Consider the following 22,199-nt stretch of genomic DNA (forward strand, 5'->3'; position numbering starts at 1 on the left):
AGAAACAATTCATGTTAGTTGTTAAATGCTGTCATGCAGCATCCACCAGCAGTTGCAGCTGACATCCTGCGTCTCCGCGGTGTGAACGCTTGTCCATACACTGAGGCGGCACATTCTGTATCCACTGAATTGGGTGGAATTTTAAGGCAGCATTTTGCCAAGTTGTAGAGATGTGGTAACCAATCAGAAATAGACTCCCAAAACAGTCATAGTCAAAGACATCTGGCACTTCAACAAAATTCGTGTAAGCAGCATGTTCCTTCTCATGCTCTTTCTGCCATCCAGGGATTCATTTCAGTAGCTAAGGGTCAAAACTCAGAAAAGGCACCTGGTTGAGGTAAAAAATGCAAATGGCACTGAAAAAGGAAACAGTTGTTTAAACTGCGGTGGTAATGTTTGATCGTACTTCTAGTACTGATTCAGCTTTGCAGTTCTTGTCTCTGCTGGTTTTCATGTTGCCAGTTTGAAAGTTGTGATCCCATGCCTTTGACCCAACTTACTGAATTAATTAGCTTGTTGTATGCTTGATGGATCAAAGCCTACCAACTTTCAAACCGCATTAGACACTCCATGAACCAAATCACATTTTCAGCTCCAAACTTAACTTGATCTTCAATGTCACCCTGTCATAAGAGATCACATAATTTAAGCATGCACTGTGTGCCAGATGTGATTTCAGGCTCCTCACATACACATTGCTGGTAGTATCTCATATTCTTTGTGCGGTAACAAGCTGCCTTAAACCATGAATTCCACCTTTTAAACACTAGCTCGGGTGGAAGTGACACAGTCATATGTAAATCCCCACCTTGATTGGTGACAGGCTCCCTGCAACAAAGCTTATGGTGTGGACAATGTTTGACAATTTACCACCATGTATCTGCACATAAGGTTTCCACTTTTTAAAAAACAGGAAACCAGACTATGCACATCAGGAAAACATGTCCGCCAGGTGTCACTTACTGAAGAAAGGTTTTATGCGTTTTGGGTGACATGATTTCATGGAGGACATCACAGAGAGCTTTGCGCACATACATTGCATAATCAGACGCAAATGCTGAGATCTTGTTAAATTCTAAGCCGTAGTTTACAACAGTCTTCACTACAGCTTGTGCTATGATAGAAAAATTGACAGATGCAAAGTGAATTGGCTCTGTTTAAAAAGCAGGCAAGTTATGGTCTATACAGCTCCCAGGTACAAATAAAATGTGCAGAACATAGTTATCTTAGACAGCTGTTGCTTCATCTGTTACAATCGAGACTGATTCATATTCTGCCAATGCAGATTTTGTAGATGGAACATACAAAGCAATTACTCTTGGTAGATCATCTTGGCAAAGCTTGTCTGCACACGGGAAGCTGCCAGAATTTGGCACATATTAGTTCAAGTAGTCTCTTAATTTAGGGTTATCAATTTTCTCCAGAGGAATGTTGATGGCCATGAATGCCTCCACTAGCATGAATGTAACCTCTCTTCTTGTCAGACTGCTTTCAGTGGTTCTTTTAAAGATCAAGGACATAGTCATTTGTTTCTTGCTCTGACCTTTAGTCTCTGCAGCAGCCTTTTCCTTTATATGAGTCGGACTCCAAATGCTTATCGACGAATGAGCTGGGGAAAAACAGCAGAGTCACGCTGCACAATGAACAAAACAATTTACCACCATGTATCTGCACATAAGGTTCCTACAGGGAACTGCCTTATGTGATCCTGACCTGAAATGTATTTTGCTTTTTTGGATTTCTTTTTGTTCATCTTCAGGCTTCAGCATTGCTGTAGCATTGTATCTGGCTTCTTAAAAGATGGCGCCAAAACCCTTTAACTTTTCTGACTGGCACCTTCACCAAGTCTACATCACTTGCTCAGTCTCTCAGTAGCTCTCAAACCACATGCTTTGTGGTTTCAAGGATTGCCATGCTCTCTTTGTATTCCGGTAAGCTTTTTTTTTCAGGTGATTCTGCACAAAATTATGGCAAATACAAAGGTCACAAAACTGCAATTTAAATAGGTCCCTACTCATGATGTTTGTATACTTAGGGTGGCAGCAGTGCTGTTCTCTACTTTATATGCTATGCTTACTACCTAGGCTCTCAGTTGTTGTTTAGGACAGTTGTCTAGCGATATGTCATGCCAAATCTCATGCAGTCTTCTCCTTACTCTCTTCCTTCTGCATCCTTCACAAAACTTTGAGGATCCCTACCTTACATTTCCCGTTCTTAAGATCTGCAGAGGAGTCACAGTCCTGTCTGGGGCAAAAAGATACCAGTTTGCCACCTACACAGCACCTTCTGGACACAGGGTGTAGCTACATGAGCTGTTAACACTCAGCAATAAACTGTGGAACATATTGCTCCCAGGAAGCTCCCGGGTGTGCGGCTTACATGTGCACCTGGACCGCAGCACACTGAGCTGGATTGCAGCAGCCCTGGCTAGCAGGAGACCCAGGGGGTCAGCCTGCCAGCCTGGGGAGTCAGCCTGCCAGCCTGGGGTTGCTCCAACTGGACTCAGTGTGCTGTGGAGGGGCTGGCTGGGGCATAAGGATGCTTCAGTGCAGGGCTAACCCTTGTATTTACAAGTCCTTTCCTGCTGTGGAGCTCATTAGTTTTGTGTACCCTAATAGAGGCGTACATGTAGATGCTGAGATGTTTACCACGCAGTTAATTAGTCATCTACACAGTAAACGTCTTGCGTAGATGTGCCCACAGTGGAACAATTAGATTCAGTGATGTTAACTTTCTAACTCCAGAAATGTAAGATTGTGTAAGAAATTGTAGAGCCAGTGTTGATGTTAGAAAGACAGGCTAATCATTTATAACCTGGCCATCTTCTGCTTTATTTGTCCTTCAGTTAGGAACAGAAATAACTTTTTAATCTCCTCTCCCCTTTCTGTAGCTTTCGGCAGGGAGTCTGAAGTTATTCACTTGGGTATGGAAAATCCAGACAACAGGACAGAGATTGTGCTGGTAGCCTGTGGCTCCTTCAATCCAATCACCAACATGCACCTAAGGTTATTTGAACTGGCTAAAGACTACTTGCAGGAAACAGGTAGGGATAATGACTTAGCTAACTCAAAATGAAGAACTCTGAGATGGGTGTGATTGTGTTTCCAGCCCCATCTGTATGTGTAGTTGTTTGCAGCAGTTTGCGTTTGCTTTGGATACACACTCACAAGATGCAGAGATGTGCACATGTATGTGCAATACTAATTAAGCCAGGCAAAGTAAATTAGTAGAGTCCTCCATATTTGTCGTTTGTCACTCATGTTGGGTGGAAGCCAAAAAAATTAGTTTTATTATTTTTCCTTTCGAATCACAAAATGTCAGAAAAACATACTTATTGCTATCTTTCAAATAAGTGATTAGACCTTCTGCTGCATATTTAAAAATACTGGGGAACTGCTCTGCTACTTGCACATATTTTGTGCTGAGAAACAATGAAGGTATAGGATATTGGCGTAATCTCTCTCAAATTTTTCTCAGCCTGTCTCTTCCTCTTTTCACTCTCAAAGAGGTATAGAGAAGGGTAACAAAAATGATTAGGGAACAGAAGGGCTTGCATATAAGGCGAAACTAAGTAAACTAGGCCTGTTCAGTGTAGAATAGAGACACCTGAGAGGGGGGGACACGATATGGGTTTACAAAACACTGACTGGCAAAGAGAAAGTAAACAGGGATTTATTATTTACTGTCTCTCTCAATACAAGAACTAAGGGTCACAAAATCAAACTAGTAGGAAGTATGTTTAGAACTAACAAAAGGAAATTATTTTTCACACAGCAGGTAATTCAAGCGTGGAACTCATTACCACCAGATGTTGTGGAAACTGACAGTTTAGCCAGATTCAAAAGGGGATTAGACAAATTCTCAGAGGAAAGAGGCATCAATAGCCACTGAGCATGGTAGGGTAGGGATATGGTCTGAATTAGAACCTCCTAGACCTTTAATGTGGAGGCTGCGAGTGAGAGAGGAACAGTAGAAAAAAAGCCCAATGTCATATCCAGTTTCATAGTTTCTAGGGTCAGAAGGGACCTTAGTAGCTCATCTAGTCCAACCCCCTGCCATGGCAGGAAAGAGTACTGGGGTCAAATGACCCCAACAAGGTGTACATCTAACCTCCTCTTAACGACCCCCAGGGTAGGAGCCAGCACCACTTCTCTTGGAAGTTGTTTCCAGATCCTAGCCGCCCTGACTGTGAAGTAGCGCCTCCTGGTATCTAGCTTAAATCTACCCTCTGCCAGCTTGTGACTGTTATTCCTGGTCACTCGTGGCAGTGCACGGGGGAACAGGGACTCCCCCAATGCCTGCTGATCCCCCCTGACTAGTTTGTAACAGGCCACTAGATCCCCCCCCTCAGCCTTCTCTTGTGGAGGCTGAACAGGTTCAGGTCCCGGTGCCTCTCCTCGTAGGGCCTGCCCTGCTGCCCCCTGATCATGCGAGTGGTCCTCCTGTGGACCCTCTCCATGTTGTCCACATCCCTCTTGAACTGCGGCGCCCAGAACTGGACGCAGTACTCCAGCTGCGGCCTGACTAGTGCCACACAGAGGGGAAGGATCACCTCCTTGGACCTGCTCGAGATGCATCTGTGGATGCACGACAAGGTACGGTTGGCCTTCCTGACTGCATCCCCACACTGCCGGCCCATGTTCATCTTGGAGTCAATGATGACTCTCCCTTTCAGCATCCACTCTCCACCACTGTGACACAGGATGCTGGATAAGATGGACCTATGGTCTGACCCAGTAAATGTCAATTCTTATGTTCTCAACGGATGACCAGAAGTATGATGAAGGCTGTAAGCCTGGTGCATAGTTAGCTGCTCATGTTGGACTCATTTTCATCATTTTATCCTTCATATCCCCAGATTATGCACTTTATTCCAGCCATTAAGGAAAAAGCCTTCTATGAAAATGGTGCAGTAATATACAGCAGCAGCTCATCTCTTCAGCTCTGGCCTCTGCTACTGCCTCTAAATAGGCCCTATGTATTGCAAAAGGACTCAGCTCCTGAGTCTATGTGTTTCAAAGCCATCCTGAGTCTCTCCGGCACAGACTCTATTTAACAACCTTCTGAGGCAGTGAGAGAGAGCTGTAACTTGGAACTCCCTCACCTCCCTCCCCATGGTCCAGTTGCCTGAGACCTCAGAATTAGTGCCCCACCCTTTGGGCCTTCAGTTGCTTAGACACATTTTCCCATAACCCTGGCTGTTGAAACTCTGGTTTCCAGTTACACTTTTCAGGTACAACAGCTCAATAAGGCTAGGGACATGTGGCTTGTAAAAGACTGTCTTTAACTGTACACATTTCACTTTTAACAGGACTGGAGGGTTCCAGTTTTGGGAAAAACAGCAGCAGCCTGAACTCAGCGCCTAGATCTGATCTAGCCGTCTTTGTAAGCCCTGCCAGTGTCCTTCAGTTGGGCAGTTCTTCTTGCTGTTCTTAGCCTGGTATTCTTCCATGTACTTGTAGCATATTCCCTTGCTTAGAAAAGCAGCTCTCTTTCAAAAGAGTCTTTTTCCAGATTTTGTCCATAAACTCCGGGTGAGGGAGTTCCAACTTACAGCGTTCTCATGTTAGCTTAATTCAGGGTCAGTAGACTTACTGGTAGAAAATCTGTAGTTCCAGTAAGGAGGAGTCATTCAATATTGATGGCTCTTGTTTGCTGTGCTACAACTTTTCAGCTCTTTTAACTATGGCTGAGATATTCGTATGGCTCAGTCTTTGGACAACTTCAGTGACACGTTGGTCAGGCCGCAGCTGGAGTACTGCGTCCAGTTCTGGGCGCCGCACTTCAAGAGGGATGTGGACAACATGGAGAGGGTCCACAGGAGGCCACTCGCATGATCAGGGGGCAGCAGGACAGGCCCTACGAGGAGAGGCTCTGGGACCTAAACCTGTTCAGCCTCCACAAGAGAAGGCTGATGGGGATCTAGTGGCCTGTTACAAAATAGTCAGAGGGGACCAGCAGGCACTGGTGGAGTCCCTGTTCCCCCAAGCACTACCAGGAGTGACTAGAAATAACGGTCACAAGCTGGCAGAGGGTAAATTCAGATTAGACATCAGGAGGCGTGACTTCACGGTCAGGGCGGCTAGGATCTGGAACCAACTTCTAAGAGAAGTGGTGCTGGCTCCTACCCTGGGGGTCTTTAAGAGGAGGTTAGATGTACACCTTGCTGGAGTCATTTGACCCCAGTACCCTTTCCTGCCATGGCAGGGGGTCGGACTTGATGATCTGCTCAGGTCCCTTCTGACCCTACAAACTATGAAACTGCAGAACAATATGAAGGAGGTGCTACTCCCAGATTAAGGTCATAATAGGAGATGAAGTCCCCAGAGCAAAAAATGGGGTCCACAACTCACAATTAAACTGGCAGTTTGACACAGACATACCTCATCTGTTAGAGCCACCTCCCACCCATTTCTCTCTGTAGTCTCTATTTCCCACCTTCAGCAGTACGATTCAAATTCTTTTGCACAGTTTTACCCCATGCATTGGCAAGAGCACACAGCACTTTTCCAACTTCAGTGGGCTGTGTTATTTATAAGGGTTCTGTTTAAAAACTGGAATTCATGCTCTCTTAAATAACATAATGCATATGAAGTACCTTACACATAATACCATGAAGTTACATCTATTCAATGTTGGTTGGTGCATTTTTTTTCCCACAGGAAAATACAAAGTAATCAAAGGAATCATTTCACCAGTCAGTGATGCATATCGAAAGAAAGGTCTGATCAATGCCAGTCACCGGGTAACCATGGCAAAACTAGCTACGCAAAGCTCAGACTGGGTGGAAGTTGATGACTGGGAAAGCTGTCAGAATGAGTGGTCGGAGACGCTCAGAGTCTTAAGGTATCACACAGCCACACACTGAAAAACACATTTATACCTGGAAGAGAATCAGGAAGAGTATAATTTAAAAGGCTACATGGCTAGGTACCAATTCTGCAACCCTTATGACATGATTAGTCCCATTGAAGTCAAAGGGAGTGTCTGTGTGAGCAAGAATTTTTTCCACATAAGTCAGAGTTGTAGTACTAAGCCCTGTAGCAGGTTGACGCTCCCTTAGGCAGAATCAGGAGCCAGTTTCCTTATAAAACTAGTGAGTTCTTAGTTCTAGTCCTTTTATTATCCATATGGAAAGTGTCTTACTACAGGTACAAAGACAAAATCAAACCTCTGGTGTTTCTTCAGACCTGGAGGAGCAACACAGTCCTTGTGCTTCTCCTTAAGCACCAGTCTCCTCTCCTCCCCCAGCTTTCCTTCCTGGGAGCTCTTAACTTCCTCTGAGCCCACCACATCATCTCTGTCAGCTGAGCCAGTGGTCTTAAGCAGGTAGGCTATTCCCCTTAATCCTCTGCAGCTGGGTTCCAGCCCCACATACAGCTGTATGACGAGCCTCTAAACAGATGAACATTTCCATGTCATTTATTTACATACTTTTTGGTAAGTTTTAGTGCTGAAAAAGGTGGGGGACTCAACAGTGGCTCAAGCCAGGAGTAGAGTGACAACATGCTCCGCAGGCTTCCCCCATTCAACTCTGCTGATCCCCACTGCTGCTCTAAGGTACTTTTAAAAGGTGCTATGAGAATCTCCTAAAGGAATGTCTTTTTTTTGATCTTCTTGTCTGTAAGGCGTAAGCTGTTTCCCTAGTAGTGCCCCTGTCCCTGCCTTCCTACTTTAGGTGGTTTCTGACACTCTGACTGTATTCAGTTTCTTCCTTTTTTAAAATAAACTTACTTTGTTGATCCTCTACCTGGCCCCAGCATGTTGGCCTTCACAGGACTCAGATCTTGCAGTCCATGGTCAGAGCAGATCGGTTCTTGGATAAGAGGCATACAGGGAAAGTACTGGGTACTGCAAGAGGAAGCAATGAAAAGTTATACAGTAGGTGGTATTCTTCCTGCTCTATCGCACACTTCTAATACTGTCTGCAATTAATTTTTTTTGTAGATACCATCATCAGAAATGTATGTCTTCTAATCCTACTAACAGCCCACAGAGGACTGCCCCTCTTACAAAGCTGGGACGGAAGAGAAAAAAGGAAGGAAATAGTCATGTTCCCATTAAAAAGAATCAACAAAACCCAGGAACAAAGAGTTAAGTGCATTTGTAAAAGTAATCCCTATAAGAATGCTTTTTTTCATTCCTAGGCCACAGGACTCTGTTCTAAGGAAGCCTTTTCCTTTTACTGTTATCTTTCAAAAGCACCTTATTTTATTACTGAACGTTAGCTTAACCTTCACATCTGTGTGGTTAAAGATCTAAAGTGAACTGACTTGCTTAAGTCCTGGAGACCCTTCATTAACAGTTCTTGATTTCTGCCAGTGAGCCCCTTTTACTCTTCCACACTATTTTTTCCCCATGTTTTGTCTGTGTGTTGTTTTTTGCATTTTTGTAAATCCGTTTTCTGTCAGTTTTTCACATTAGTCTCCCCTGGCTAGAAGCTACTGGTGTCAGCCACACACGAAAGATAAAAAAGTAGCAAACAAAATGAACTAACGTTTTGCAGTAGGCCTGTGCAAAGTGGCTAGTATTCACTTCGGATTCAGATTCAGCTGATTCGGGGGACAGTGATTTGATTTGGTGATTCAGATCGCTGTCCCGAATCAGCCAGGTGAGGCCCATCCCCCACCCGCTCTCCCAGCCCAACAATGGCTGCTATCCCTGCCCTAGCTCCTGGCACTTGGGAAAAAAAACCTGGACTCAGCGGGTGCTGCTGGGTGGGGGACAATCCCTCCTGCCCCCCACTGCCCATGCTGCATGGGGGGCTCTGCACAAATCCCCTGGCCCTTCCCTGCTCCCCCAGTGCCCCCCTTTGGCTACTCCACCCGCCTCAGCTCTGGCCCCTTAAAAAAACAAAACTGTGAAACACCCCCTCCCCCCCGGACTCACTGTTCCTGCTGGCGGAGGGCAATCCCCACTGCCCCCCGCTGTATGGGGGGCTCTTCCATGAACCCCCCGAAGCCTGAAGGCAACTGCAGGAGCGGTGAGCCCGGGATTTTTCACAGGGTTTTTTTTTTCTTACAGGGCTGGAGCTGGGGCAGGCAGGGCAGCCATGAGGGGGGCTGGGACAGCGGCGGGAAGGGCGGGGGACTCGGGGGACTTGTGCAGAGCCCCTCATGCAGCGCGGGAGAGTGAGGGGCAGCAAGGATTGCCTCCCTGCCTGGCAACACCCTGTGAGTCACCGGGAGCTGGGGTGGGCAGGACAGTCATGGGAGGCTGGGGGAGCAGGCACGGGATGGGGCCTTGCAGGGAATCTTTTCCGAAGATTCGGAGAGCTTTGAATTGATTCAGACCTTTTTATTGGTCCCCTGATTCGATTCGGAATTGCAGACTCAGCCACTGAATCGGTCTGAATCTCCTCCAAATCGAATCGGCACCCGAAGCTTTGCGCAGCCCTATTGTGGAGGATTTCTCAGCCTGTAAAAAGGAAGGGTGCATTACTACATTCCTGTCACCACGTGGCACCGTGTGACGTTGTAAATCAGTGGCATTCCCAAGCTCACTTCCATTAGGACAGTTCCTACTGGTAGGAACTGTGAGCTTCTTTAAAATATAGATACACCCTGAGGGAGCGCACAGTCAGTTTTGGAATATAAAATCAGGAAAAGGGAAGAAACTAGGTTTCTAATTGTTTTTTCCTCCTCTAACCCCAGAGGAATGTCAGATAAGTATGCATTAGAAATCCCTCTGGATGTTACTCTTCTGTAGAGCTCTCTGTCACTTTTAATCTGCACAGTGACGGCCTGCTTTTTCAGAAGGCCAGCAGAGGACTGTTCCTTGGAGTATATTATCCAGTACTTTTGGCCAAGTAACAGGGGGTTTACTATTTCCTGTGGAAAAATATCCTGTTCAGAGGCTAATAGTAATCGTTAGAATACATTTTTTTTCTTGTGTTCCCTTTTTTTAATGCTCAGCCTGAAAGTTCCTTTTCTTAATTTCACCTCTTTTATCTCAACTTTTGCCAGGATATGGAGAGGTAGCTTAAAAATTAAATGTACTTGTAGAGTAAGAAAATAGCACAGTGACTAAAGCCACATCCTTGTTCATCCCCCTTCTCTAGGTGTCCCACAGATTAAGCTACTCTGTGGCAGTGACATAGTAGAATCCTTTGGAGTGCCCAACCTATGGAAATCAGAAGACATCACTGAAATTGTGGCAGACTATGGCCTTGTGTGCATCAACAGGGTTGGATACCACGTCCAGAAATTTATCTATGAGTCCGACATACTGTGGGAACACAGGAATAACATTCACGTGGTGGACGAGTGGATCACCAATGATATCTCCTCTACCAAGATCCGTAGAGCACTACGCAGACGCCAGAGTATCAGGTATTTGGTACCTGATGCAGTTCAGGCTTACATTGAAAAACATGATCTGTATAGTCCAGGGAGCGAAGACAAGAATGCTGAGGAAATTCTGGCTCCTTTACAGAAACATGCAAGTTCAAAGCAGTAGCAGACTTGTAATCAGTCCTTCTTTCTTTATGCTGTAAAAATGGAAATTGAACTTTTCTAGTGAATCTGCATGCAACTGCCATGGAATTTAGCTGGAGTTTTGTGTTCACAAGGATTCAGAAGCCCACAATGGTGGGCCTCCACCATTTAGAAGCTTGATTTCCTTCAGTGTCTTCCACCTTATTGTTGTCATTTACCATTGTTCAGAGTGAGAATAAATTGGGTGCAAAATGTTTTACCTTCACTTTGCCAAAGTAGAAATGGCAACAAACGAGGCAAGGCAATGGAAAATCACAGCAAAGCTTAAGCTTTTACATTTAAGTTTAGTAAAATCTACTGTTGCATATCTTTATGGATTTTTTTTTATACATTCAGCAGCAAATGTTTTTGCTGTGTGTGCGCACACACATTTAAATATTTTCACAAAGGAATGTGAATAAAGCATGACAATAAACTCTGGTGTGTGAATACCTGGAAGTGAAACTGCCTGGAGATGGATTAAACTCATCTGTTTATTTTCCCAGTTCAGAGAGAGTAATTTCCAGTATTGTAAAAACATCATGAAAAATGACCAAGATTTCCGGAGAAAACCGCAGTTGCCTGAGAAAAATAAAAGTTGCAGCTGCAGACTGTAACCCCTTGGATCCAGAATAAACCTGCTGTAACCCAGGAAATTTTAGCCTGGCTCCAACCTGGGGTAACATCCCCCAGGGCAAGTTAGTTTCTTCTCAGGACAGCAATTGGTTTGCACCTGCCTGCTTTGAAGAAGTTACCTCCAAGCTTTTGGCTTAAGGGTCTCTGTCTTGGAGTGGCTCTGGGAGTAGCGTTAGAGCCCAACGAAAGCAAAATAATTTCAAGACAGTTACCCTCCAGCTGTCTTTATTTGAAAGCTTGATAACATTTTTAAAAAACTGTTACATTTCCTTTCTTATCAGCGATACAGAGTAATTACCATACACCAAAATCCGGAGCATATAGTCTTACTCATTTCAAATACTTTATTGTTCCTACAGTATTATATCATAAAACAAAGAACAATGAGAAGGATTGAAAGCCACTTGCTAGAAAAAAATGTACATTGTAGCACCAGCAGCATTGTCACAGCTGAATGGTTTAAACAAGAAGGGATAGCATGAGATGAGCCTCCAGCTATATACAAAGACAGTGAATAACTTCATTCCTTTGTTTCCCCCTAGAGGCCTTAGTCTTTGAGATATGTTTAGTGCTAATCAGGAGCAGGAAATGGTATCATAATTGCCTTATTTTAAGCTCAACACTGTTTCTCATGAAGAGACAGACCTATTTCAGAATCTCAGTCCAGCTACTGCTTTAATAAGTAAAGGCTAAGAATGGCGTTACTGCACCGATGTACTGTAAATGACTGCTTTTTTTCAAAGGATGAATAAGATTTGATTTCTGTACCCAGCCGGAATTGCTTTTTGTAAGTGGAAATGAGGAGGAGAGAACAGGATTTCAATGTTAACTAAATATGTAAGTTTTTATTTACTAAAAATTGGTTTCTGAAGTGACCAAAAAGCAAAACAAAGTAATCTATGCTAGTATTTTAGTGTGAGCTAGAACGCACTGTAAAGCTTGAAAATACTAGTGAATTCTGTGTCCTCTTTTCCATCACTCTCTGCTGTCTGGGTGAATTAAGTGCCTTACCAAAAATTCTGGGACTTACTGAGCTATTGTCTAAATAGAATAAGGATGCTGTTGACCTATTGTCTCTCCAACAATGCTCTAAGGTGAACAGTGCATAGCCTGTCCAAATGGACATACACATGATGGAATTCTTTTCTGCTTTAAAACCTCTTTTGGTTCCTGCCCATCACTAACCTAGGAGCATCTGTAAGGTTGTTTTTTTTTAATATGGCAAGATGAGATTAAACTAAGTGGATTTCTAATTCTGCAAAGTGGCAAAAATTGTGTCAGGTATGTGTTCTCAGTGATTTTCAGATTAAATGTATTCAGTTCACAACAGGTACAGCTATGCAAATGCCCACTGGGTTTTGAAAGACAACAGCTTGTGCATCATCAGCTATCATAGGCCAAGTTATGCTTCAAAGTTGACTCAGCAATCCCACATCTTTAACTATTTGGACCTTGGTAAACGGTTTTATTGATGTTGCACAGGAAGGGAAAAAAATCCATCTTCTACTTTCAAGCTCTCCCTCTTTCTCTTCCTTCTCCCTGCCCCCCGCTACATTGATTTTGCCAAACTGACAAAAAGGAGTCCAGATTTAGTTCTAATAAATAAAGTTAGCTAATGTACCTGTGAATACACAGACAGAGCAGACATCTTAAGCAAGTTCACAGACAACAAAACTGGGAAAGATTATCGACACATTGGAGGATGCAAGTGCAATTCAGAAGGATCTCAACAGATTGGAAAGTTGGGCTACAGCTAACAAGATGAAGTTCAGTGCAGACAAATGTAAGGTACTATACCTTAAGAGGAATAATCAAAAATACAAATACAATATGTGACGGCTGGATGGCATTTGGAAAACAAACTGGGAGTCCTGGTAGATCACACACACTATATGAGTCTGTATCAACAGAAGCATTAGGTGTAAGACACAGGAGGTGATAGTGCCTCTCTACTTGGAACTGGTTAGGCATCATTTGGGATACTGTGTGAAGTTCTGGGCTCCACGTTTTAAAAAGGATGGGGAGAAGTTAGAGCAGGTCCAGAGACAGGCAACAGGGAAAGCACCTTTTCTCTTGCTGCAGAGAGGAGGACGTGAACCAATGGCTTGAAGTGGCAGCAAAGTAAATTTAAATTAAATACCTGGAGAAACTTCTTCACTGTTAGAAAAGTGAGGTAGTGGAAAGGACTGCCTAGGAAAATTATGGACTCTCCATCACTGGTGCTGTTCAAGAAGAGGTTGGTCAGGGGTGATATAGGTGTAGCTATTCTCCTATTTTCTACCATGGGTATTTCCCATGCTTCTGGGCTTTGCTGGTTGCCCCTCCCCTCCTCTTTTTCTACTATATATGTTAGATTGTTTCTCTACAGAGAGGCTATACTCAGAAACTTATCCCTCAAAACTTCTGAATATTCTGCACCAAATGTTTCTTTTTTGTTTATATCGTCCCCCCCCACTTGCGTTTGTCTCCAGACTCTTCCTCCTTGCCCAGATCTACTCCACTCCCAACAATCCTCTATTTGTTTAACTTCTTGAAACTGTGCTTTTAACGAGAGGTAAGGGCTTGACTCTGTGTACACAAACTTGCAAAGAGAATAGGGCTGATGAGTAGGTAATCAGGTCTGTTATCTCATCTCCATATACTGCTGTTATCAAGGATGCTATCTCTGGAGACAACAATGGACAGTTTGAGAAATGAAACTAAACATCACAGAGATGCTTAATGGGATCTTCTAGACTGAGCACTGAGTCCCATTGAGTAGAGTAATTTTCTTTAATCTTTACTAAACTATAGAGGAGCCTCTGGGAACCATAAAGTTGGGGTCCTAATATATTCCATGGCACATTGTGACCTATTTATAGAACTTTTTAAAAAAGTTTACATGAATATATTGTCAGAAAGAGTATATAATTAGAAGTTATAATCCCTATCCCATGATGATATCTTTGAGCTCTAACATATCCTAAATTAAAACTATCTTTATGTAGGTTTATTTTTTTTAAAAAGCATCTAAATAAAAATACAATTAAAACAAAAAATCAGAATTGAATAAAAAATTCATTTTTTTTATATATAGTTTTTAAATAATTGATTTTTATCCACCCTGTATGGGATGGTTTGGATAGGGATGATCCAGCCTCAGGCAGGGGGTTGGACTAGCTGACCTCTGGAGGTCCCTTCCAGCCCTACTTCTCTATGACTGTATGACTCTTCAGTAAAAGAATACCATGTTTGGATAGCCACTTTTCAGAGTACAACGGCACTGGAAATCTCAGCTTTACCCTTGCAAATCATGGTGCTGGTGTATTTTGCTGCATTTTGTGTAACTGTAGAGAAAAATGTACCAAACAGGATGACCTATAATATTATGACATAAACAAGTTATGTTTTGCTAGCTTTTCAGGCAGTTGTGTGTATCAAGCCTTTTAATAAAGTGACTTTTATGTGATAAGCAAGTCTGTCAATTTGTCTACCAGTAATCATATAATGAATCAATTCTTTGGCCTGAATCCTGCAATATTTTCTGCATGGGCCCTTACCACCAACACTCACTGTCTTTGGGATTCATCACTGGTATAAGATCTGCCTATGCAGATCCTCTGGAAACAATTTGCTGGACTGAAGTCAGTTTTCCCTTGATATGAGTTCATAAAAATATGAGTTCATGAAATTATTTTTGCTAAAACACCTTTTCCTAATTTAAATACTTGAGTGTCAAAATTTATATTGTAGCGCTAGCAGCATTGTCATAGCTCAGGGGGTGGCCAATTATTTTGGGTGGAGGGCTGCTTATAGAGTTTTGGCAAGCCTTTGAGGGCTGCATGACAGGCAGCCAGGAGCAGATAAATATTAATTTTCTGAATTTTTTAGGGGCCCCACAGGCCGGATAGAATAGCCTGGCAGGCTATATCCTGCCTGCAGGCCACATTTTGCCCACCCCTATCATAGCTGAATGGTTTAAACAAGAAAGGGTAGCATGACTGCTGATTGGTAAATGTTTATCAATTTGTATCTTCTCCCAGCATTGGCTCATGTCATTAGAATGTATTTGTAAGACTCCCATCTAATTTCACTTGGCTTGGATGTGTCACTCAGTTAATTTCTTGGCTATTAGGGCTATTTTGGAATTGCTACCTTTTCCATAATAACAGGTGTGAAATTAGTTAGCATGGCCTCTGGGCAAAATGGAGTGACACTTAAATCCAACCTTTAAAACAGGGGTGTCAAAGCTACATGTCCAGTCCACGGATCCCTGTTGTCCAGCCCACAATGCTGTCTGTGGCTCTTAGGCTCACACACTGCATGTGGCATGTGAAGCCTGTCTGGCACGTGTTGCACACAATGTGCAGGCAGGTGCCAGCGCATGCAGCATGCAGAGGATCTCCATCCCAGCCTCCTCCCTGTACCTCCACCATTTTTTTTTCTCTTTACCTGAGTACATGAACTAAACTGAAGACATTCCTGAGGTGGGAGGGAAACTGCACCCTTTGTCTCAAGTTTCCCACTCTTGCTGGCCGGGTGATGACCAGGTCTCTTACCTGCCTATCACTCTAGTTGCTAAGCAACCCCGTAGCCTACATGTGAGACCTCAGGTATCAGGGAGGGGACTTAAACCTCTATTGTCTTAGCAAGGACCTCATAACTGGGAGGGGAGCTGGTGCCCCTGCCGGTCTACCTGGCAACCAGTGATGCACTGCCAATTGATTGGTTTGTAGCCAATTTCAGTTAGTCTCTACTGGACCCCAGAGTGAGGTCATAAGGTCTATCTAAGTTAAAGACTGCCCAGGAGGAGGGGCAGCAGCCATGATGAAGACACAGAGATGAGCTGGACATCTGCAGCTCTCTCTCTCTTTCTGGAAACACATGGACACACTATGAACTTCCTGCCTCCAGAGGAAAGTTCTACCAGCCTCTCAATGATACTTGTGAGTAAGCTACATGAGATCTAACTAGATATATAGCTTGCAGTAACTCAGATGCATGTTCAAAGGCTACACAGCTACCCTGTTTACTCTAAGGTATTTCTCTGATATTGCTCTATCCTGTACCCTACTCCAAACCTACTCCTTGTAATCAATAAAATTCTCCTATGTACCTCGTGTGGGAGACTTATTGGGAGAGGATGCAGATTATGCCTTGGGGTCCCCTTGGTCTGGCTGACTAAGGAAGACTACTATTTGTGCTTCAGACTAGGGGAAGCAACCCAAGTTCTTGCAAGTCCCCTCTAGGACAACTAGGGCTGTGTTTCCCAGGGGGCACAGGGCCAATAACAGTCCAGATCCTGGGTGGTGGGAGCAGTGGTCCCAGGCTCGCAGATGTGCTCCAGGGAGGGGGTTGGCTGGACATGGGGTGCCCCCAGGGAGACACTCAGAGCCTGGAAGGTGGTTGGGCACAGTGAGGTGTGTGATTCAGTGCACCTCCTATTGGCTCACCAGTAGGGGAGCACCTGTTGGCCCACCACACAACACACAGGCTGGGTCTAGGGCACATGCTGCATATGGTACCCATGCTAAACTGCCCCTGCTTGTTGGATCTGGGGCCAATCTGGATCAGACCCACAGACTGGCCCTGCATGCCAGAACTAGCACACAGCATGTGCCTCAGACCGTTCCTGTGCACCGCGGCCTGCACTGGGTTGGTCCAGCATAGGCACCACATGCTGCACCCAGAGCTAGTGCAGGCACATGCAATATGTGGTGTAGGACTGGAGCTAGCATGTGTGGTGCAAGCAGCACACAGAGCCAGTCCAGGGTGCACGTTACATGTGGCACCCACAGTTGACCAGCCCTATGAGATACCTTTAGCACAGAGGGTGGTCTGTGGGTCCCATCTGGTTCCATACCTCTCATCTGACACATGGGACTGAATGAGATTGACACCTCTGCTTTAAAGAACCTATTTTCAGAGTTGCCAAATTGATAGTTGTTCTGTTTTTGGCTTTATCTGCATGGAAGTTAAAAGATCCTTGGGAAGTTTTAAAAAGAGTAGCCCCATCTACACTAGGCAGTTGCATGGATCTCATGATAGCTACATAAAGGTGCTTAATACCAGTACAGCAATTCCCACATGGGAAGCAGAATATACTGGAATAATTCCCCTCAAACTAGGGGTTTGATATTAATATGATAAATCACAGCCCTAATAATAGGAACATAGGATTATAAGGACTTCGTTCTAAATCAAACCCAGTCCCCTGCTACTTCAGGCTGTCCTGTAATAAAATTGTTTATGTCAGCATATATTTAAAGTGTAGACCAGGCTTAGGAGAAAAACCAAATTAGTGAAAATTGCATATTTTCCAAAAAAAAAATCAGTTATCTCGATAAATTAAAACAAGCACATTCACAGAAATTATATTATATTCCCAATGTTCTGCAACTGAAAAAAAAAATATTCATTAGATTATTTATTCATTGGGCTCAGGTCTATTCTTTTATGTTGACAACATCCATTTAATTCAAAAGAAACAACACAGTTTCTGACTCTCAGGGTGTATCTACACATGTAGTTAATTTGAAGCAATAAACTCTGGAGCAGTTTGAGCTGAAATAAACTACTCCTGGGCACACCCAGGACAATAATAATTTGAGAGCAGTTGATGCTAGGGCTGCTCCTACCCTGCTCAGCCCAGGCTGACAGTGGGCCTGGGGGGGTAGGCCCAGGCTCTGGGTGGTGGCATTGGGCAGTTGGGCTGGCTAGGGCACAAGGGTGTTGAAAGTGCAGAGCCATGTGGCTTCGTGTCAGGCAAGAGTTTGGTCCTGTGCTGCCTGGGCTCACGGGACACAATTTATGCCCACAGTCAGCATCTATGCAAGCATTTAATCGCAGTTAATTACGTCACCGTAAAATAGTACTGGCCTCAACACTGCTATCTTACAGTGGCATTAATTAGTTTACTGCAGCCTAATAACATCACACATGTAGGCAGTGACAGTTTATTCTGCAGCTAATTAGTCTACTCCACAGTTAAGTGCTTGTGTAGATGCAGCCTCAACCACCTCCAGGATAGAACATGGCACCTGCCTAATAACTTAGAGCAACATAATAGTTTTAAGACAGGAATTGAAAAATATCTGTTCCACATAAAAAAAACAATAAAACAGAGAGAATATTTGGGACAGACTTGAATTACTCACATCTGAATTAGGTCAAGACACTGCAAAAGTCTCACAAAAAATTCCACTGGATACTTCTTATGGCTCATTTTCAAGATGGAAACTTGTCCATGACCTCTGTTACTCTACGTGTGACAGAGCGGCTGGGGTAGAGGGGGAAGAAGCATGGCTCGCACCCTTCCCCTTACCTGCTTGGCATCCAGATTCCCCCATAACCGCTGCTATTACCAGGAGCAGAATAAACTCCGCTGAGTCAGCCACACACTTCCAGCTGCAAGGACTAAGTTGGTAGGATGGTGAGTGCTGTCCAGGGAAGTAAGCTTCCCCTGTTGGGTCAGGGGCCCAAGGGAAGCCACAGACCTGACTGGACTCATAGTCTAGTCACTTCCTCAGTGGGGATGACAGGCTTCAGCTGCTTGAAGGATGCCGACCCCCATTGGCAGAAAGAACTGGTCGGGAAGTACAAGAAGACCACAGAACTAAGGTACAGAGGACAGCAGAAGATGGAGGGACTCGGCTCTCGGATGGGTGAGATGCAGCCAAGCTGCCCACCATCTTTCATACTTACCCAGAATGGACTATTAGGTATCCCAGGGGTGAAGCCCTGGGCCTTCAGATAAGAGCCCAGGCACACATGCAACTGTGTATCCTGATGCCAGGCTGATGTATGCCCTTGCAGTGGTTTAGGACTATAATAAGACATATGGAGGTTTGAAGTAGGAGTGTAGGGGCTGGAGGAGCTACCATTTTTGATCTGTAGGGCTCTAACTACCTATGGCCAGATAGGGACCAGCCATGTTTAGCCATGGTTTTCTCTGTGGGTTAAAACTGTTCCCCAGCTGAGCAACTCCTCCTGTTTTTCATAGATTTCATAGACATTAGTGTTTGAGGGGACCTCATGAGATCATCAGGTCCAGCCCCCTGTCCAAAGGGCAAGAAGTCAGCTGGGTCAGATGACCCCAGCAAAATAATTATTCAAACACTTCTTGAAAGTGTCCAGAGTAGGTGCTTGCACCACTTCTGAGAGGAGTCTATTCCAGACTCTGGAGACTCGGATGGTGAAAAAAAAAATTCTTATGTCTAGTGTAAAACGGTCTTCCAGCAGTTTGTGACAGTTTGAACTTGTCTTCCCTTGGGGTGCTATAGTGAACAGATGTTCTCCCAGATCCTGATGGACACACTTTATCTACTTATAGGCTGCCACCAGGTCCCCCCCTGAACCTACTTTTCTGTATGCTGAAGAGTCCCATGCCTCTCAGCCTCTCCTCATAAGGCCTGCTCTTTTGACTTCTGATCATGTGTGTGGCTCTCTGGGCTCTCTCAAACTTCTCCATGTCCTTTTTAAAGTGTGGAGTCCAGAATTGAACGCAGTACTCTAGCTGCAGCCTCACCAAGGCCTAATAAAGAGGGAGGATGACATCTTGGGTCTTGCTTGAGATGCATTGGCAGATACAAGTCAGGATTTTATTTGCTTTGCTGGCTGTGGCATCGCATTGGTGGCTCATGTTCATCTGGGAGTCAATCATGACCCCTAAGTCTCTTTCAGTTGTGGTGCTGCTAGTGAGTGTAGGACTGCCGAGCCTATAGGTATGATGTGGGTTCTTTCTCCTGAGGTGGAGTACCTTGCATTTCTCCATGTTGAATGTCATCAGATTTTGATCCACCCACCTTATAAGCCTATCCAGGTCAGCCTGAATCCCCAGCCTATCCTCTGGAGTGACAGCATTTCCCCATAATTTGGTGTCGTCTGCGAACTTAGCCAGTCCACTTCTGACACCCAAATCCAGATTATTTATGAATATGTTAAAGAGTACTGGTCCGAGAACTGAACCCTGGGGACACCACTGGTCACTTTGCACCATGTTGACTCAGTTTCATCAACAATCACTCTCTGGGTCCAACTGCGGAGCCAGTTCTCCAGCCATCAGACTACAAGGTTGTCAAGGCCATAGCCCCAATTTTACCATGATGACATCATGGGAGACTAAGTCAAAGGCTTTTTGAAAATCCAAGTACATGACATCAGCCTCTCCTCCCCTGTCCAGGTGACGTGTCACCTAGTCATAGAAAGAAATGAGGTTGGTCACCTATGACCTACCCGTAATGAAGCCGTGTTGGCTATCTCTCAGAATGTTGCGTTCTGTTAGCCTATTGTTTTCTTTCCAACTAAGTCATGGCAGGAAAGATAGAGTGAGGACAGGGATACGCTTGCCTCAGGGAGAAACTTGCAGAAGTGTCAACCGTATCCAGGTGGCTATTAGTTGTGACACTGAGGTGCCTACACCTTTCAAAGGTTGCTGCAGCAACTTGGTGACATATTTGGTCCTTTGGCTGGGAAAGTTTCTTAACAAATGCAGAGGCCCACCGAAACTTTAGAACAAAATGGAAAAGGAAGAAGCAGTTCTGGCACAAGGTGCTGCCATGCCACAGGTACAAGACCTGCTGATTCAGCTTTTTCAGGGACAGCAAAGGCAGATAGAGGAAACCTTATGAGCTACAGCTGAAGAACAGGCAGCCCACAGCACCTTGTTCAGCTGTCAACAGATGCTGAATGAAAAACTGGAATTGCAACAAGGCATAAGGATGGGGCCTGTAGAGGGGTTTAGAATGCCTAAAATGGACTGTGATGATGATCCAGAGGCCTATTGAGGTGCTTTTGAAATATTGGTGCTAGTAAGTAGTTGGGCCCCTGAGCACTGGGCCTAGCAATTAGGACCTTTGTTAATGGGTAGAGCCCAGGCAGCTTATAGGGCACTGACATGTGAAGAGGCTGGGGGGCCATAAGAAGCAAAAACAAGCTATACTCTACCAGATGGAAGTCTCTACCGAGAGTTACCTCATATGGTTTTGAGCTAGAAAGAGTCAAGAGGAGAAGCAGCCTAGGGTTCTGCTGCAGTCTCTGAGACAGTTAGCCTAATGGTGGCTTAAGCCAGAGACCCAACCATTGGCAGAAGTAATAGATACCATTGCGCTAGAGCAATTTATTGGAGACCTAGTGGAGAGGACCCAACAACGGGTGTGGAGGCACCAGCCCCAGAACTCAGAAGTGACATTAAAATTGGTTGAGATACCCGTAGGATTGGCTGACCAACTGCCATGCCCAATGATCCTAGGGTGCAAATGGGTGGAGCTTAAGACAGTCTTCCAACAGGTCTTGGAGGAACAGGAAACCCATGTTTCTAGAGGAAGGAGAAAGGGAACACCAAGGCCATGACTGGTCACTCCAAAGAAGAGGAGGAGGAAGATGAAGAAATAGATTTGGAACAACTAACAGGACAAAGGCAGTTCCAAGAGAATCATGCGAAAAAGGAAGCTTTTTGCCACGTCTATAAGGGCAATGTGGTCCATTGGAATGATGAGATTCATAAACCTGAAATGATATAGGGTAGTAAAAGGGGCAAGGGAAGGTGAAGAAATCACAGTTAGTATTCTCTAGATGATACTGCGGGGATTTCCTACGGATAGCCTTGCCTACGGGGGACACCTAGGTCAGGATAAAATGGAGGCTCAATTATTGAAAAGGTTTTTTTGGCTGGGTATATATAAGGAAGTGGAGAGATTTTGCAGGACTTGCCCAGTGTGCCAGAAGTTCTTGCAGATCCTCCCTAAAAGAGCCCCCTTAATGCCTATGCCCATAATTGAATGGCCATTCGATTGAATTGCCATGGACCTGACAGGGCCTTTCCCTAACAGTGGCTCAGGATATCAATACAACTTGGTCATTATAGACTACATAACACGATTACCAAAAGCTGTCCCACTACAATCTGTTACGGCACCAAGTTAATGAAAAGGGTGGCTAGGGTGGGGATACCCAAAGACATAGTGATTGACCAAGGGGCAAATTTCATGTTGGGTGTATTGCAAGGCTTTTGTAAGATGCTTCTTATTAGACACTTACAAACTAAGGCTTACCATCCACAAACTGATGGGATGGTAGAACAATTCAATAAGACACTGAAAAAAATGATGA

General features: G+C 44.5%; 2 protein-coding genes across 9 annotated transcripts in view; one reads left to right on the forward strand and one right to left on the reverse strand.

The window, feature by feature from the left end:
- The window catches only part of NMNAT1 (nicotinamide nucleotide adenylyltransferase 1), a 29,380-nt gene extending 14,824 nt beyond the window's left edge, over nucleotides 1–14,556 (forward strand). For all 6 annotated transcript variants that reach the window (XM_090023295.1, XM_090023300.1, XM_090023296.1 and 3 more), the window contains 4 exons: nucleotides 2,891–3,043; nucleotides 6,663–6,846; nucleotides 7,948–8,093; nucleotides 10,061–14,556. In XM_090023295.1, the coding sequence (XP_089879421.1) occupies nucleotides 2,926–3,043; nucleotides 6,663–6,846; nucleotides 7,948–8,093; nucleotides 10,061–10,458 (846 nt within the window). In that variant the 5' untranslated portion in view covers nucleotides 2,891–2,925 and the 3' untranslated portion in view covers nucleotides 10,459–14,556. The remainder of the gene's footprint in view (nucleotides 1–2,890; nucleotides 3,044–6,662; nucleotides 6,847–7,947; nucleotides 8,094–10,060) is intronic.
- LOC149854596 (uncharacterized) overlaps nucleotides 1–22,199 on the reverse strand; it is a 49,486-nt gene that overhangs the window by 12,292 nt on the left and 14,995 nt on the right. For all 3 annotated transcript variants that reach the window (XM_090023303.1, XM_090023301.1, XM_090023302.1), the window contains one exon: nucleotides 7,735–7,851. In XM_090023303.1, coding sequence (XP_089879429.1) covers nucleotides 7,735–7,832 — 98 coding nt within the window. In that variant the 5' untranslated portion in view covers nucleotides 7,833–7,851. The remainder of the gene's footprint in view (nucleotides 1–7,734; nucleotides 7,852–22,199) is intronic.

This window comes from Crocodylus siamensis, chromosome 12 (genome assembly GCF_052110815.1).
Source record: "Crocodylus siamensis isolate JL-2025a chromosome 12, ASM5211081v1, whole genome shotgun sequence".
Lineage (NCBI taxonomy): Eukaryota > Metazoa > Chordata > Crocodylia > Crocodylidae > Crocodylus > Crocodylus siamensis.